The sequence below is a fragment of the Sturnus vulgaris genome, chromosome 7 (assembly GCF_052056855.1).
Source record: "Sturnus vulgaris isolate bStuVul1 chromosome 7, bStuVul1.hap1, whole genome shotgun sequence".
Classification (NCBI taxonomy): Eukaryota; Metazoa; Chordata; class Aves; order Passeriformes; family Sturnidae; genus Sturnus; species Sturnus vulgaris.
Window position 1 is genome coordinate 22,468,728 of NC_142249.1, and position 12,209 is coordinate 22,480,936.

General features: G+C 41.2%; 1 protein-coding gene across 4 annotated transcripts in view; it reads left to right on the forward strand.

The window, feature by feature from the left end:
* Positions 1–159: 159 nt before the first annotated feature.
* The window catches only part of STK39 (serine/threonine kinase 39), an 84,080-nt gene continuing 72,030 nt past the window's right edge, over positions 160–12,209 (forward strand). Inside the window, exon 1 of one of the 4 annotated variants that reach the window (XM_088168087.1) lies at positions 160–434. Coding sequence is in view for 1 of the 4 variants with exons in the window: in XM_014890905.2 (XP_014746391.1) it covers positions 836–962 (127 nt within the window). In the remaining 3 variants the exon portion in view is untranslated. Of the gene's footprint in view, positions 435–820; positions 963–6,872; positions 6,946–12,209 lie in introns of those variants that run through there. The other 3 variants (XM_014890905.2, XM_088168088.1, XM_088168086.1) reach the window with 3 other exon arrangements.

The window sequence follows — 12,209 nt, forward strand, 5'->3', positions numbered from 1 at the left end:
ACAGTGCAGCTGTCCTACTCATCCTGGAGAGGGCTACTCGTCCTATGGTGATTTAAACACCTTGCAGGACGGCAGCACGATCACCAATGAAAGCAAATGCTTTCTTCACGTCCTCAAATTCGAATATAAGTTATCTTGCAGCAGCGGCGCTCTCAGCAGTGACACTTCTGGAGCTGTGCTCCAGAGCAGCCTGTGTGCTTATGCTATCGGCCTAGCAGGTGCTTTAGCGTCCGCCAGGAGACGTGGCTTTCCTCCCTTCCTGCAGCCCTAACCGGCTCGGCCCCGGCGGGGTCCGGCAGTCCGCCGGCAGGGCCATGGCCTGCACACGCTCAGCCCGCCGCCCTGGGCAGGACATCGCACAGAGCATCCCAGCGAGCCGCGGGATGAGCGAGGGAGAGCGATGCGAGAGCTGCCGCAGGCAGGCGGGCAGGCAGGTAGGTTACGAGGCGCTGGGGGAGGCGACGAGCATCGGGGTGCGCGGGGCCGCTCCCGCGGGGCGCCTCGGCCACAGCGCCCGCGCTTCTCCCCGGGGCGGGGGCGCGTCAAGGGGACCCCGCCCGGCTCCGCCGGCACCGACACCGGCACCGCCCGGGGCCGCCGGGCCCAGGCGCCGCGCTCGGGCTCCGTCTCTCCGCAGCGGCGCGGGGCGAGCGGCCGGGGCCGGCGGCGACGCCCGCCTCTGCCTCCTCCCCCTCGGTGCCCTGCCTCCTCCCTCCGCCGGGCGGGCGGCCGGCTGCGCGGGCAGGGCGGGCGGGAGGCACCGCGCGGCTGAAAGGTGTTGCTGGAGGGGAAGTTTGGAGAAGGTCGTCGGGTGCTTGGGCGCTCCGGCAGCATCATGGCGGAGCAGGGCGAGTCGCCGGTCCACGTCCAGCAGCCCCAGCCGGCACCGGCACCCGCGCCCGCCGCCCCGGCCGCCGGCTGGCCCATCTGCAGGGACGCCTACGAGCTGCAGGAGGTGATCGGTCAGTGGAGCGGGGGCGCGGCGGGGCGGAGGTGGGGAGGGAAGGCAGGGATGCCGCGGCCGGCTCCGGGCCTACCGGCGCTCGCACTCCCGCAGGCAGGGCTCGTTCACTGCGGCGGACGCACCCGGCACTGCAGCGGCGGCTGCTGCAAACTTTATCCGCCCGGAGCGGGCGGCCCCGGGGGGCGGCGGCTCCTGCTGGAACCCGCCGCGCCCCGCCCGGTGCGGCTCGGTGGAGGTGCCGCTGTCCTGCGGTGCATCGTCACTCCAGCCTTGACCTGCTGGTTTGCGCCGGGACCCCGGCAACTCCGCAGATGCGCTCTGTGTGCTTTGTGTGTCTAGGCTGTGTGTGTCCGTGGATGCGCACATGTGCGTGCATCCGCTCAGATTACTCTGCATTTTTTCCGGTGCTTTCATGGGGGAGGTAAATCTCACCCGTAGATCTGCTGCTCACATGACGATTCTCTCTTAATCAGTATATATACATATATACGTATATATATATTTAAACTATGTCCTCTTCTCCCTCACTGTTTTATCTTGTTTGCATCTCCTTGTGCCTCTCGGCCTTCTGCCCGTCGGTGGCACGTAAGGCCAGCAGGGGATTACAGCTTCGTTTTCACCCCAGCCAACCTGCTTTTGACCCGGTTTGCCATGTGAAGTTTAACCCGTCTACTGGCCCCCTCCAATGTCCCTGTAGGAAGGGGACTTTCTTGATTGTGTGCTTCAGCACTTTGTTCGCGTGTCCAACTACTGCTGATCAGATGTGTTCAGTCTTTATTTGGATAAAGTTATTTTGAATTTTACTTTGTGAAATGCTAACTGTTGTTGAAAGTACATGCGATGGAAAGTTTTTCATCTCTTGGCCTAGATGCTGCTTGTTGCTAATGATCTACTTTGGGAAAACCTGCTTTTATTTGTATGTAACATTTTAAACTTCTAGCAAATACTGCAGATGGCAAAGACCAGCTCTGATTGCTGTTTCCTACAAGTAAGGCCACTTCAGTGAGAAAAGTCCAGGTGATTTGCCTGCTGATGCTGTTGATTATCTTCAGTATTATACTAATTGCAATTGTTGTCGGGCTGATAACAACCAGAACTGCATGTTATTGGTCTGAAAATTGTGTATACTCAGCTTTGTCCTTAAGCTTTTTTGTTTTCCACAGGCAGAAACAAAATAGTTGAGAAAAATACTTCTTAAAATGGGATGGCTTTGCGTTGACCCGGGTGGTACCTTTGTGTTTCTGTTTGTACTTGCAGGCTGTGAGCAAGGCCTAAGGAGGGATGAGGGTTCAGGGGTTCAGTCCCTGGAGGTGGCTGACTTAGTTCGGTATTGAGCCGGTGTTGCCTGTGGAGACCCCCCAAAGTATGGGTTTACTGCATAGAGGACTTCCTCAGTCTGGGGAATGGATCAAAGTTAGCCAAGTAGGAGTGATTCTGCTAGCATAAAGATGTATCTTTGCTGAGGACTAGATCCCTCTTCTAAGGTGAAAAAGGCCTCAAAGGTGTTGGATTAATCCTTGTCTAGAGTGTAATATGAGTCATATGACTTACTTAAATAATAGTTGTTTTCTATTACAGTACTTGTAGAATGTCCGTGTGAGAATTTCCTTTAGAAACTCCTTTCCGATTCATTCTTTCCGCTTAAAAGCTTGTATCTTTTGATATGTAAACTGTAATCCTAACTGCTAATATATATATTTATATACATCCATTGAACAAGTGGATGCTAAATCGGACTAGCAGATACTAATCTGTAGAGAAACGTTTTTGCTAGTTACCTGTGGGTGCTCCTAAATGCTGATGTTATTTAACTGAATGCCTAGGGAGTAAATTGAGGCCAGGGTATATTGAATCAGATTCTTGGACACACTGAACTTGCCTGCCATAATTTCACTAAACATGACTTTCTTTGAAAGTATTTGAGATTTATGTTGTACCACTTTACTAAAAAATCTTGTGCTTAGTCAAATATGTCTTTTTTCATTAACAGGTTTTATTTGTTCTCTTAATTTACAGGAGACTCACTATGACATTAAATTTAGCCTGGATATTTTTACAAATTGTAAAAAAAACCAACTGAACACGCCTCACCCCACTTTCTAAAAAAAACCAAAACCCAACCAAAACCAAGGCCCCTGGAAATTCCATGTGTTTGACCACATTACAACATAATTTTGGAGCTGTAGGATGGATGTCATTGGTTTTAATAAATATGTAAGGGTATGGGACTCTTAAAGAGTCTTTTTTATATCTGAAGGAGGAGGGAATGACACAGTCTGAACTTGGTTCAGCAGCAACCCTTTGCATGTGCTCTGCTAGGGTTAATTGCATCGTGAACAGTAGTAGTTACCATTTGCTGAAACAGAGCTGATCACCTCTGGAAAGCACTACATGCTTGTCCCTGCGGAGCTGGGTAGTGTCAGTTCAGTTCAGCTACAACAGCCCTTTCCCAGTTAAATGAGGAAAAGAACAGTGCAGTGAAGCACCATTGTGGGCTTTGCAGGAGGAAAGGTGCACCATAATGGTTTATCACAATGTTACCTGACAGAATAGACTTTAGATTCTTTGGTAACTAAAGCAGAGATGCAGGAATGGCTGTTTTAGGAATGTTTAAAAATTTTGGTGGGGATTATGAAATGAAAGTAATTGTTAGTCTTGTGGCCCATCTCCATCCCTTGGATTTAGTAATAGAATTTGGAGAAGTTCTATTCTTCTCTGTGAGAACGTGAACTTTTCTTATTGCTCATCTGTGTCTAGCCACATGCTATGTTGAAAACCAAGGCCACATGATATGGATTTCCAATGAAAAAGCTTTTTTTTTTTTCATTTTCTCTCTGTTGTACCCTTCATGATGGCTGGGAGATTCAAGTGTCTAACGAGAAGAAAATACCAGCTTTTAAGGAGTGCTTCTTATGAGATGTTATTCCAAGTCTGCTGTATTTTTTAGGTGGCTGGCCAGTTCTCTGTAAACTCTTTGTGTGCAGTTTCATGATACGTTTAATCTGCTCTAACAGGCAGCTGCTGAAAGGATCACATTGATCTGACAGCGAACTAGTTCTTCTGCTGGGTCAGTTTTCTGCTGGATCAGATTCCCTGTTTGACTTGCTGCATGGCTTTGTGATTGATAGGTTTGGTGCAAGGAAGAGGCTCTTCCGATTAATGCCGGGGTGCTTATATTTTCTGCAGTGGGAGAAAAACATTCTGATTGCTCTCTGTAAATGTATAGCATAAAGAGGAAACTTTTAAGTTAAGTCAGATTAATACAGGCTGTCCATATATAAAAGCACTTGGGTGTTAGAAGGGGATTCCTAATTGTTAGGAAAGGAGGATCCAACCAACCTCTGGCAGTAGTTACAGAGATAAGAACTGTAATTGCTATTAAGGAAGAGCCAGATTTAATTTAGTGAGGACCTGGGAGATCTCTTTAAGATTTTAATGCATTAAAATGCTCAGTGGATTTTAATATGTGTGGAGGGGATTTTGTTGTTTTTTGTTGGGTTTTTTGGTGAAATGAATACGACTTAGATTAAAAAAACCCAGCAAATACAAGCAATACTGTGAGAGGTGTTCTTACGCAGCTTGGGTTTATAACCAACTATTCCGAGTGAAATAACTGAAATAGATATCTTGGAATTTGTCATGTACATATATACTTTTTTCCTCGGAAGCAATATAAATCTTCACAGAACAAGCATTTAAATGGTAATGAACATTAATGCTTTATTCAGTTTTCAGTTTTTTTAAAAATCAACTTTCTACTTCTCAAATTGTAATGAGCCCTACATCATCTGGATGAGACAAAGCATTACTTTTTTTTTGTATATTTTGGATGGTGTTATTGTTTTATTTTTTAATTTTTTTTTGTTCAGGTATGATTAAGTTTTGACTTTATTTTGGAAAACTACTTTGGAGTTGATACTCCTCTGTGAGATGTAACTTATTACCATCCTGCATTGATGGAAGGTGGATTCTGTTATGGTGGATTCTGATATGGATTATTTTGTGATTAGGTTGGGTACTAGTTTCCGTTATAAAATTATATTTTTCTCTCCTGCTGCAACTGACTTGGAAAATTATTTTGGCTGGGAAACAGCCAGAATTAGATTGAAATAAAGGGTTACTTTTATGAGACAGATTATCTATATTGGCTGCGAATCATTAAAAAGTTGCCTTAGTTGAACTTGTGTGTTTGTCTATTTTTTTTTTCTAACTTTGAGCTCAAAAATATCTTGTGGTTTGTTGCCTCACAAGGTGCAGTGTTGCTCGGTCAAATGTGTTAGGATTTTGAATAGAACAAGTGACCATGTGAGACTGTTCTGCTGATTTTATGGTTCTTACTGTAAGCAGCCTGTGAACTGCTCTTGGTTAATGGCTCTGGGGTGTTTGCTGCTGTTTCCTGGTATATTAGTTACTTTTTTTTCCCCCCTCCCCTGCTGCATGTATTGCTAATGGCTCTTTGTCTGACAGAGAATAGACTCTGCTATATTTGTTGTTATCAGAGATCTTTGAGTGTCAGAGCAGTCTCTGTTGATGATCCTCAGGAGCCCAAGTTCACGTTGGTAGTGCTGTATGCTGAAAAGCCTCTCTATAGTTAGAGGTAAATTTATAGTTCAATATTAGTTGTTATGTTAATCAGATGCTCATGTCTCATTCACCTTTTCTAAAATTTCTTATCTCTGTGCTGAATAAGGATTTTTTTTTTTTGAGATTTGAAGGTCTTTCTTTTGCAGTAGTTTTTATGTGTGTGTTGTAAATAAAATCACACTGTACTGAATGAAATACCACACTAACAACTAAAGCTATGGCAAAATTTCATATTTGCTCTTGCAAATAATTCTTGCATGAGAAGCTGCATACTTTGATAAGCAATGCTTAATTCTACTTCAGGTCCAAAACTTTTTGTAAAAAAAAAAAAAGTGCCTGCCTTAATTATACTCCAAAGTAAATTCTATTCCTTACCAATAAATCTTAAAAGTTACTACAGCAGCCTAAGCATATTCTACAGGCATATATTAAATGCAGTCTTTGTAATATTAATTGTAACTTAATACAACTGCAGCTTGACAGGAAGGGTTTAGTTTTGTAAATTAAATTTTACATTTTGGGAAATAATTGGTTGAGATTTTCTCTCTGCTAATACCCATCTGTAGAAACTCTGGAAATATTAAATCCTCATTTAGTATTTTAATAAGGAGTGGCTTTTAATTCAGTTGCCAGGGTAAAGGTGGTCATGGTGCAATTTAAAAACACCTTGTGGAACATTCACAGTGCTGTGCTGCTAATGAGGCTGTGCAGAGCTTGAAGTTATTAAGTTGTTAATTATTTGCTTTGTCTCCACATGGTAGTGTTGGGGAAGGGACCTCTGTCTTGGCTTTTTACTTCTTCCTTTTTTTAAAATTTTTAATGGAAATGCATTAGAAATACCCAGATTGGAGACATGGCTGTACAGAGCTGTAGTTTGCATTGGTTCAAAGAGGTTAAACTTTAAGTCATTCGATATTCAAACTTTGTTATATAATCTAGTGAATTTTAAAACAAAATCAACTCATGCAGTTGGAATTCAGACTTGTCAGGAAAAAGATTAAAAGATTAATTGTAAATTGTTAAAAAGAAAACCAAACAACCAAAAAACCCAACCAAACAAAAAAACTTCCTTTGGGTTTTTTTTTTGTTTCTCCTGATTGCAAGTAACCAGGATATTAACCTTGTTTTAAAGTTACCTTGCTAACTGGAAGGGTAAAGGAGCATACATCAACACATCAGGCAGTTGGCTGGTGCTGTGTAATGATAATTTATAGAAAATATGATTTCCTGCTCTTCCCATCCTCCTGCTTCCCTGTTGGTTGGCTCTCTTCTCCCTATGCTTTCTCTTTCCCTTCTATCCAAGTTCTTCTTACAGTCAAGGCCCAATACCTCTGGAACCTGTGAAGTCCTGGCTCCACAGGAGTTGCTTGAGTGCTAGAAGAGGAGCCACTCTACAGGTGAGCGTGTAGAAATTGGAAGGGGTTGTGTGACTTTGCCCCTTGTTAAGTGTTACAGCAGCAAGGCTTTGCATCTTCAGAGTAGAACCACTCATAAGCAGCATTGATGGCAGGGGCCAAGTTCAGACCTGGCACAGCTATTTAGATTGGGTCAGGTGTTCTGAAACAACTTAAGAACTGCTTTACTTTTTTTCTTTCAGTGAAAAATCACTTTCTCTTAGGTCATAGACCAGTTGGTTTTTTTCCAGAATCTGTCAAATGGAGCGTCTCTTTGTTAACTGGAAACAAAACCACGTCTGTTCTGATTGGCTTGAGGGGAAGAAGCAGTTAGCTCTCCATGCAAAGGGGATGTGGGTGGCTTATATAGTGGCTACTTGTCTAGGTCATATTTAATTTTTGTGTGCACTGCCTTAGTTCTGTCTTTCTTTTACCCCATGTGACCTTCCAAAATGATTTGGAACTGTAAGGCAGCAGTAGATAGAGACTTTTTTTTTTCTTCCAGCGATAATAGTAATTCTTGATGTTTAAAGAATGGGCCCTAAAATTAAAGTTAGCTAGTCTTGTTAACATCTTGGGTTTGCTGAAATCACTGGGATTCTGCTGAGCAGGGGTTGCAGAGGAGCACTATACTTGCAGCACTTTGAAAATAAATATTGTCACTAGAGCATTTCTGGTGCCCAAAATTAGAAGTGAGTTTCCTCCCACCCCCCAAAAAATAATACTTAATATATATTGATACTTCTGACCCTGTGTAAATAAAGAATGAGCTGTATTGAATGAGTGGGTTTTTTTCGTTATTTCTGCCTTTTATCACACAACTTTCCAATGGGATGAAATCCTGACAGCTCTATTAGATTTCACTGTTTCTTGCTAAGTTTGAAGATCTTTGGATGTGCACAAAGGGTTGCATGGTTGAAGCTTGGGAATGTAAGAACATTATCATGCAGCAGTGGCAGAATGAGGTGAGACTGGTATAAAAGTTTTGAGGAAATAATTCTCTCTAAAACGTTATACACATATATATCAATTAGTCTTTATAAGCACTGTTCTAGGTTCTGTGTAGTTGTGGGATCACCTCTGTAAATGAAACCAGAGTTGTTGAATGCTTGTCTCTTGCATTCTTTGATGAGGTTTGGCTGCTGTCTTTCCTTGTTCTGTGGTGGTGGTGCAGCTTCCTCCTGCACAGTGCTTCTGGCTGGACACCATGCTTTGGTAGGAGTGCTAGACTGAAAAGATGGAGGTAAAAAACTCAACCCTGCCCTGAGGCAGAAAATGTATTAATGAGAAAAAACAAGAGGAGTATACAGGGACAAAAATGCTGTCAATCGTGTGCCTAACAGTGCTGGAAGAATCAGATTTTTCCTGAAAGTGCTATTGAGTCAGAGTTACTTTGAGAATTGGTTAAATTCAGGAGATAGATACTTGGGGAATGGTAGTAAAGAGGAAGCAGCCTAATCTTCATGGAGAAATGTGCATGCTTCCTGACATTTATGCAGTCTTCAGTTGACTGGTGACTGTTCTGTAGAGAATTTATATGGCAGTGGTGAGATGCTGAGAATGCTGATGAAAACTATAGGTTTTAAAGAGTCCCTCTGAACAATTCCCAGGCACATTCTTCCAGGGTTTCTGTTTGTGACAGTCCTGTTGCCTGCTTGCAAGAGAAGCTAATTTAAAAGTTTGAACAGTATTCTCCATTCGTTAGCTGAAGTAATAAGTTTGTGGCATTAGTGGAGTTATTATTTTCAGTCCTTTGCCCTGTGGTGTTTGACTAGGTATATGGCTTTACTCAATAGTTCAGTGAAACTTCAGTATGATAAATTAGCTGTCTCCATTAATCCTTTGTCTTTACAAATAACAATTTCTGAATCATTTTATTAGCCTAATTATTCCTGTGGATGTCTAAATGCCTCTGAGGTATTTTGACTGTAAATTATAGATGAAACTATAGGCTGATGTAATGATTATGTTATATAGTTTTTGAGCTTTTGAGTTTCTGCACTTAAAGAAATTAGAATGAGAAACAGACTGAATATTTGAGGCTATTCTGTGTTCCTAATCACGCTTTCAGATGAATCGTGTACTTAAAGGTCTTGAAGGTCAAGATCCATGTTGAATGTCTATGTGCCAAGTATACCTGCTTTGGGATAGTGGTACAAAAATAGTTAATTTAACGGACCAGAAAAATACTGTGTATTTGTTAATCATTGTTAATATTACTTTTGGGAGTAATATGAACAAGAGCATAAACTTGAGCTATTGCTTTAGACTTCTGAGGAGCAACATACTTGGATTCAGAAGCATAGCCATTTAATTATGAAGTTGCTTTTTCCTTCTCCCTTTTTTGCTTTGAAGACATTTTATTACAGGGACTGAATTTAAGCTTATAATTTATTCCTCTTAGTGTCTTTTGCTTCCAGACTCTAAGTCATTTCAGGCTAATAATAGAAACTTCATTAGAATTAGATTAGAATCACCTAATGAAAATTTAATTACTGATAGTGTTTATATTGCTCCAACTCTTCCATTGTTTCATGAGAAGCAATATATAAGAAATAGGTAAGTTTTCTGCTTGTAGTGTGTGGTCACAGTAGACTCAGATTCTAGGATGCACATTTTGTTGGGGTGAGCTAGTTGAAGATTTGTAGCTCAACACTGCTGTACTAATTAGAGCTCTTTATGACTCTACAGTAGCAATAATGCCTTTGTATTCGTAGATTGCTGTTTTTCATTCTCGGAAGAGAATGATGCACTATGTGGTGACATCCGGAATACTTGGAAAATACTGCGTTCATGGTATTAGAATTGTTCCAAGTGTTTACTTTCAAACTAAATGAGAAACAATAAAATATGCCAACTAAATCAACACAAGAATTTGTTTATAGTGCTACTTCAGAAATGAATAGTAATTCTTTTTTAGGAGCTTTTTTCTAGGCAGGAGATCTACTCAGCATAGCAAATCTTCAATATGCCCTATTTTTATAAGAGAGTTCTGATGGTACCCTGGTAAGGTAATTTTTGGTTCCACAGTGAATACCAAATACCAAGTTCTCCCATAGTTATACAGAGACATTTGCAGGGGATTTTGCCTTCCAGATTTTAAGAGTTGTATGCATATTGAATAATGGTTTCTGTATTGCTGATGAAACAACAGGGAGAATGAAATTATCAGAATCCATGCTTCTTTTCATGTGAGGATGAATGGATAATAACATGGGACATAAAATCCATAAATTCTTAATCAAATTGTATCCTTTGCTCTTTTTCATGCTTTTTGTTGGAAGAATGCAGAATGAGTATGGATTTGTTGGATACATTCTTGTGGAGTACTGAATATCCACATTTGTCCCTATCCCATGGCAGCCCCAGCATGGTGTGCACATCAGGAGCTGCCTCCTGCCTGCAGCACGGCTGTGCCACAGGAGCAGTGGCAGCATGGGCAAAGAGCCTGCTGCAAGGTCTTTGGCTGATACTTCTTGTTTATTCTTCCCTAAAAATTTTGAAGTGTGAGGGAAATTGGATTCTTTTTCATTTTGAAGGAAGCCAGGGTAGATCTGATTACAAAACAACATTTTGGTAAAAAAAACCTTTCCTCAATTTCTCCAGTTTATCCACAATTGGAGAAGGCCTTGTGCCTCAGAGCTCTTCTTTCCCTTCTTTAGTTTACATAACTAGTTTACAGCTAGTTATTTTTCATTATACCCAAAGAAAAGTATTTCTTCAAATCTCTTAAAATAATGAACTGTTCCATGTAATGTTACTCATTGTTCAATGGCTTGCATATTTTCTAGTCCTTAAGTTTCATGAATTCACAAGTTATGTTTATATGCTGATATGACAATGAAGTCATTTTAGGTATTCATTAGGTGAGTACAACTAAACACCCTCTTTGCTGTCTGATGTGATAAATGTTGTTTCTCAGTGGTATTGAATTCCTGCTCTGCAACTGCTGTAAATTGTAATAAAATTAATATTGAAACAGGGCATACTTTATTTTGCCCTTACACATAACATGTTTCGCTTTTTTCTTCTTAAATGGCACCTCATATGGAAATTAATGTGATTGAGAGGAGAGATCATTCCAGGTATTGAAGTTGACTTTTCACTGCTCAGTTCAGTGTCATACCCTTTAATTCATTAAACTCTTAAAATGCTATACTTTGTTACCTCATTGTCACAACTTTGGAAACATGATAGTGAAGGGAGTGTGAGCAGACTAGGTGTATAAAGTAGTTCTAAGATACCTCAAGCAGACCTGAAAGCCATGGGAAGCTGTGCTTCTGAGGAAAGCATAAATTCTGCAAACTGGAGCAGAGATACTTTATTTGAATTTCATATTAGATGCCCGTTAATGTATTGTATGTTTTGAGTAGCATATTTTATGAGAGATTCAATGGTTTTGGGGGTCAGAACTAAATTTTTTAGCTAATTTACTTGTTTGGTTTCGGTTCAGCTGAATTTATTAAGTTATTATTTCTGTGTGTTGGTTGTTCCCCCATGCCCTTCTTTTTTAGCATATGTAAGCAGAATAATTTTGCAGTGCAAACTCTGCACCAGAAAATAAGATCTATTTTCTCCAGAGAATCTGATAATCAAGCTTACCACTAAGGTAACAGTGAGGTTCTATCAGGGATCCTTGGCAGAATGATGATGGCACCAAAATGTAATTAAAATTTAAGCTTTATTTTCTCAAAAAGATACTTTGTTTACTATAATATCACAGGAATTATGAATAGAATGGCACAGGATTTCTACAAACAGAATCAGTTTCAAACAATTTGTAACTAGCATAACAGAGAGCTTATAATATCACAACTGAAGATTTCTTATTGACTACATTCTAAGTTATGATTCTTTATCCACTAAGTAATATAGAATTTATAATACAACTTAACTTACTATTTCCAGTCACTGGAACCCTCTGCAGATCGGGTCAAAACCCAATACATTGTTTGAGGTCTCAGTAACAATCCTAATCTAGGCTGGAAGATGATATGGAAGAGATGAGTCAGTCCTCAGAGGTAGCAGATGATGATGGAAGCATCTCTGACCACAAGGGTCGTGGGTCTCACTGTCCACCAGCAGCTTGAGTCCAAGTTCCTTACTCAGGACTTGTAAGTGCTTGATGCCATGGGCAGTTCTAGTATTCCATATGCTGTTATGCTTCCCACTGATGGGTTCATCACCAGCACTGGGACCTGAGATGCTCAGTGCTGGTACAGAAGGGAGTAATCGCCCTGATTCCCAGGAATCTTGCTTCTGGTAGG